The sequence below is a fragment of the Entamoeba invadens genome (assembly GCF_000330505.1).
Source record: "Entamoeba invadens IP1 unplaced genomic scaffold scaff_1105074726207, whole genome shotgun sequence".
Taxonomy (NCBI): domain Eukaryota; phylum Evosea; order Mastigamoebida; family Endamoebidae; genus Entamoeba; species Entamoeba invadens.
This window is the reverse complement of record NW_004440419.1, coordinates 1-4043: the sequence shown is the minus strand read 5'-3', so window position 1 is coordinate 4043 and position 4043 is coordinate 1. Positions and strand designations below refer to the sequence as shown.

Sequence of the window (4043 nt, the reverse complement as noted above, 5' to 3'; positions counted from 1 at the left end):
CTGTCTACATGAATTTGAAACATTTCCATTCTTTCTATATACTCAAACAGAAGACAGTTGTCTTCTTGAAGAGAAGCAACAATCTCGAAAAGGTGTGAGAAAATTTCTCTACTTTTAAAAAACAGACTTTTTATACAAGGATGGTCCATTCTAAAATTCCTTTTTGTCTCCTCCAATTCCGCGATAAATATTTCTTCTAAATTTGTTTCAGCTTCTTCTGCGTTATCACTTCCACTTGCGCCTTCAAATCTATCACTTGTTTTTCTCGTGTTCTTTGTTGCTTTTTTCATACCAAAACCAACACAATTATTATGTATGACAATTCTTTTATTTTCAAATTCTTCACACAATTCATCAAAAACGTGATTATTGACATAGTCAGCAACATCTTCATAATTGTTACAAATGTCGTTCATGTTCTTACTAATCCAAAGCCATCTTGTATAAGAGTAAGTCGAACTGATCGTGTGTCCCGCACCACAATTTTTATTGTACTCATTAAGGCGTGATTTTTTTACAAAACCATTTACAAAAGACTTTCATCATCATTATTTCCACCTCCTTTTCGTATCCTTCTGCACATAGCGCAACACGATGTGCACTACACCAAAAGTGCTTTAGAGGACCATCTATTATTACTCTGCCTAATGGTTCATTGCACTCAATTAGTCTATTCATCAATATTGGAACACTTTCCTTTGAACCCGCCCAAGACGCGATACCATCTGTTGTTATATTCACTACACGACAACACAGAACACCAAGTTTATATAGTTTATGTACTAACCACACAGCAAGAGTATCTGCTGTTGTTTCTCCTTTGTATTGACGAAGTAAAAGAGATAATCCGACACATTTCCTTCCACGAACTACTCGCATCATCACACAAAACATTTCAATGTCATCTTTAGTAGTTGAGTCAACAGATATCGCAACACATTCATGTTCAAGCTTTTGAGCTTCACTGTTTTTTCTTTCTTTTTCGTTTGCATCAATTATCTGATTTACTGTTGTTTTTTTGACTTATAGCAAGTGTCTTCGCACGGTACAATGCATTTCTACTGAGCCCAGCAAAACTTATTTCAATGCAAAGTTTAATGGCTTTTTTATCTGATGCTCTCATTGCCACTCTGTTTGTAATTTCATTAATGATGTAATCGACTATTTTTCTTTGTTTAAAAAATAGTGGTCTCACTTCTCTTTTGTTCAAGTTTTTAAACTCACCAGAAAACATGGAATCAAATGCTACTATAAAATGATTGAGAGAAAACTCTCTTTTCTTTTTCTTGTTTTCTATATAAGAAAAGCGTCTAATAGTCTCGGAAAGTTCATCAATATCCACTTCTTTCATTCCAATTGTTTTGATTATTTCAAACGTGTGATTTTCGAACTCAATAAATTCCTTTCTTATTTTTTCAACTTTTTCTTTTTGAACTCCATTAACCCTTCGAGGACGGGAAAAATCAAAATTTGTAAAAAAATAAAAATCTTAATCAATTGTAATGTTAATGTGACTTTTTTTCTTTAATTTTTTCAAAAAAAGCTAGACACCCTGGAACGACGGCTCTAGTATATTTTTATGGTAAATTGTTATAAATTATAGTAAAAAAGTGAATTTTTTGTTGAAGTTGGGATGAACAAAGGTTCACTTTTTTGCTTGATCCTTCTAGAAACAAGTCACAGTTCAATGGAAAAGTCAGATCAAACATTTATTGAGATGTCCACAACTAATTACGATAATAAAATTAATTATAAAATATAACAAAGACCAAATTGCATCATAAAACATACTGGTCAGGAATATTCAAAATTAATTGCATCATAAAATAACAAAGAAAAAATAATAAAGCATAGAGTTTGAGGTGTCTTGAAATTTCATTATGCAATTGATCTCAAAAACAATAACAAGGGAAATTAAATAGATTTTTTTGTAAACTTTGAAAAATACAACAATTAAAAAAATTAGGTTTTGCTATTTTTTGTAAAAGAAATAAGATAAAACGAAAAGACACTTTTGTTTGTTCCGACTTTGAAAAAAAAAATCTTAAAGAAAATAAGTGTAAAATAAACAAAAAATATCTAAAATACATTTTCAAAAGCATCAAAAATCGCAAAATCGAGAAAAATTTATAAAATTAACTTTAACAATAAAAATAGTCGCGTTTAAATAAACTTTGATCACCACGAGGTTTTGTGATCACCAGTTGAGTTTCACGTCGTGCCACTGTCAAGGAAGCAAGATATGAATTCATTATTTGTAATTGGTATATTTTATCATTTTCAAACAAAAACAAAGGGCAAATTTGATTTGATATTATCATTTTCATATAAATGTTATTGTATATGGTAATCAAATGCTTATTTTGCAGCCACTGTTTATGCATTTTTAAATTATGCATTTTTGGGCAACAAACAAAAAACTTATATAAATGTTTAGAAATAATGAAAAACTAAGAAAAACACAAGTGTAAAGACATCTTGATATATACCAAAGTTGACACTTTAAACTATATTTTAAAATAAAAAAAATCAATAATCTATTAATAATTTATCATGTTATTTATAATAGTTTTATAATTATAATTGTTATATATAATAGTTACTATCAACAGACATAATTTTGACACAATAACACATCAACAAATATATTTGTACTACAATGTGATTTCATCGAAGTGATTAGGAATCACATTGATATAACAATGTTGTGTAATTAAAACTAAATTGTATTTCATGTATAATTATAACAAAAATGGTATAATCACCCCTTTTTATAATATTATCATTATAGAAGATACATAGTGTTTGTGCTAAAGCGCGGTTTGACTAAAATACACAGTTTGAATTAAAACAAAACATATAAGCATTTAATTTATATAAACAGAAACACACTGGTTTAGTGAATGATCAATAAAATGTTTATATGTGATATAATTGATGTAGTTGTTATATAGATAACAATTTAAATTATTTGGGTGTTAAAATTGATTACAAACTATATTTATAATATTATTTTACCATTAATAATATAGAGTCTAAAATAATAATATAATAATAAAAAAATAATAATTTATTTTTTTAAATAACAATAATGTCAAAATAATGTTATTTAAACACATCAAAAACAAAAATATGATAAAAATTATTGTTTTAAAAGGTATAATTTTGAAGAATATTTTAAATTAACGACTATCTGTTATTCCACGACAATGGATCAATAAAAAAAACAGACAAACAATTGTTACTTATTATACTATTAACAGTTATAGTTAAAAATATTAAATAATTTATGATGTATCGTTTATTCGATTGATTTTGTAACGAATTGTGTTTTGTGTTTTTAAATAAAAGTTTTCGTTCAAAATTTTAAAAATAAATACAGAATATTTACCCCGTTTTGTTCAATTGTTTTAATAATGCAAGACATTTATAGTTATTTTTAATTAATGAATACTATTTTAACAAATTAAATGCAAAGAACATTTTTGCGATTTATTTGTAGATTGCCAAACAATAAAATGGTTTAAATTATTTAAAAGTACTAATTAAATCTTACATAAAACAACGTCACTTGCTACAAACAAAAAAGTTTGTGATAAAACAAAGAAAATACTTGATATAAATTTGAATTAACACGATAATTGAGTTGTTATTTCAAGATTTGTTATGGATAGATTTAAAGTTTCAAGTTGCACTATTTTAAACAACAATGTGCAAAACCAATTTGTAATCAAAAATTATCATTTTTTAATCCTTATATCCCGAAAAAACATTTGAAGTTCGAATAAATATCGTAAATCAACAATAAATAATTGTGTGAAATAACACACAAATTTCTTATTATATTTGGAATAAAAATTCAAAAATAAAATAATTACTTATTACTATAAATAACTTTGCCACCTTGCATTTGATTTGACTAAAAAATGCAAAAATCCGCCTCACCATCAGAATTCGAAAAATAAAACAAACTATTAAACGGTGAAGTCATCACCATTGGAAACGAGAGATTCAGATGTCCAGAAGCACGCCACTAGCCATCA

General features: G+C 26.8%; 1 protein-coding gene across 1 annotated transcript; it reads right to left on the bottom strand.

Moving 5' to 3' along the window:
• Nucleotides 1–416, bottom strand: EIN_189150 (hypothetical protein; the record flags this gene model as incomplete). The annotated part of the gene is made up of 1 exon (XM_004257048.1): nt 1–416. A coding segment is annotated over one exon (416 nt), but the record flags the coding sequence as incomplete, so codon positions are not given.
• Nucleotides 417–4043: the final 3627 nt, after the last annotated feature.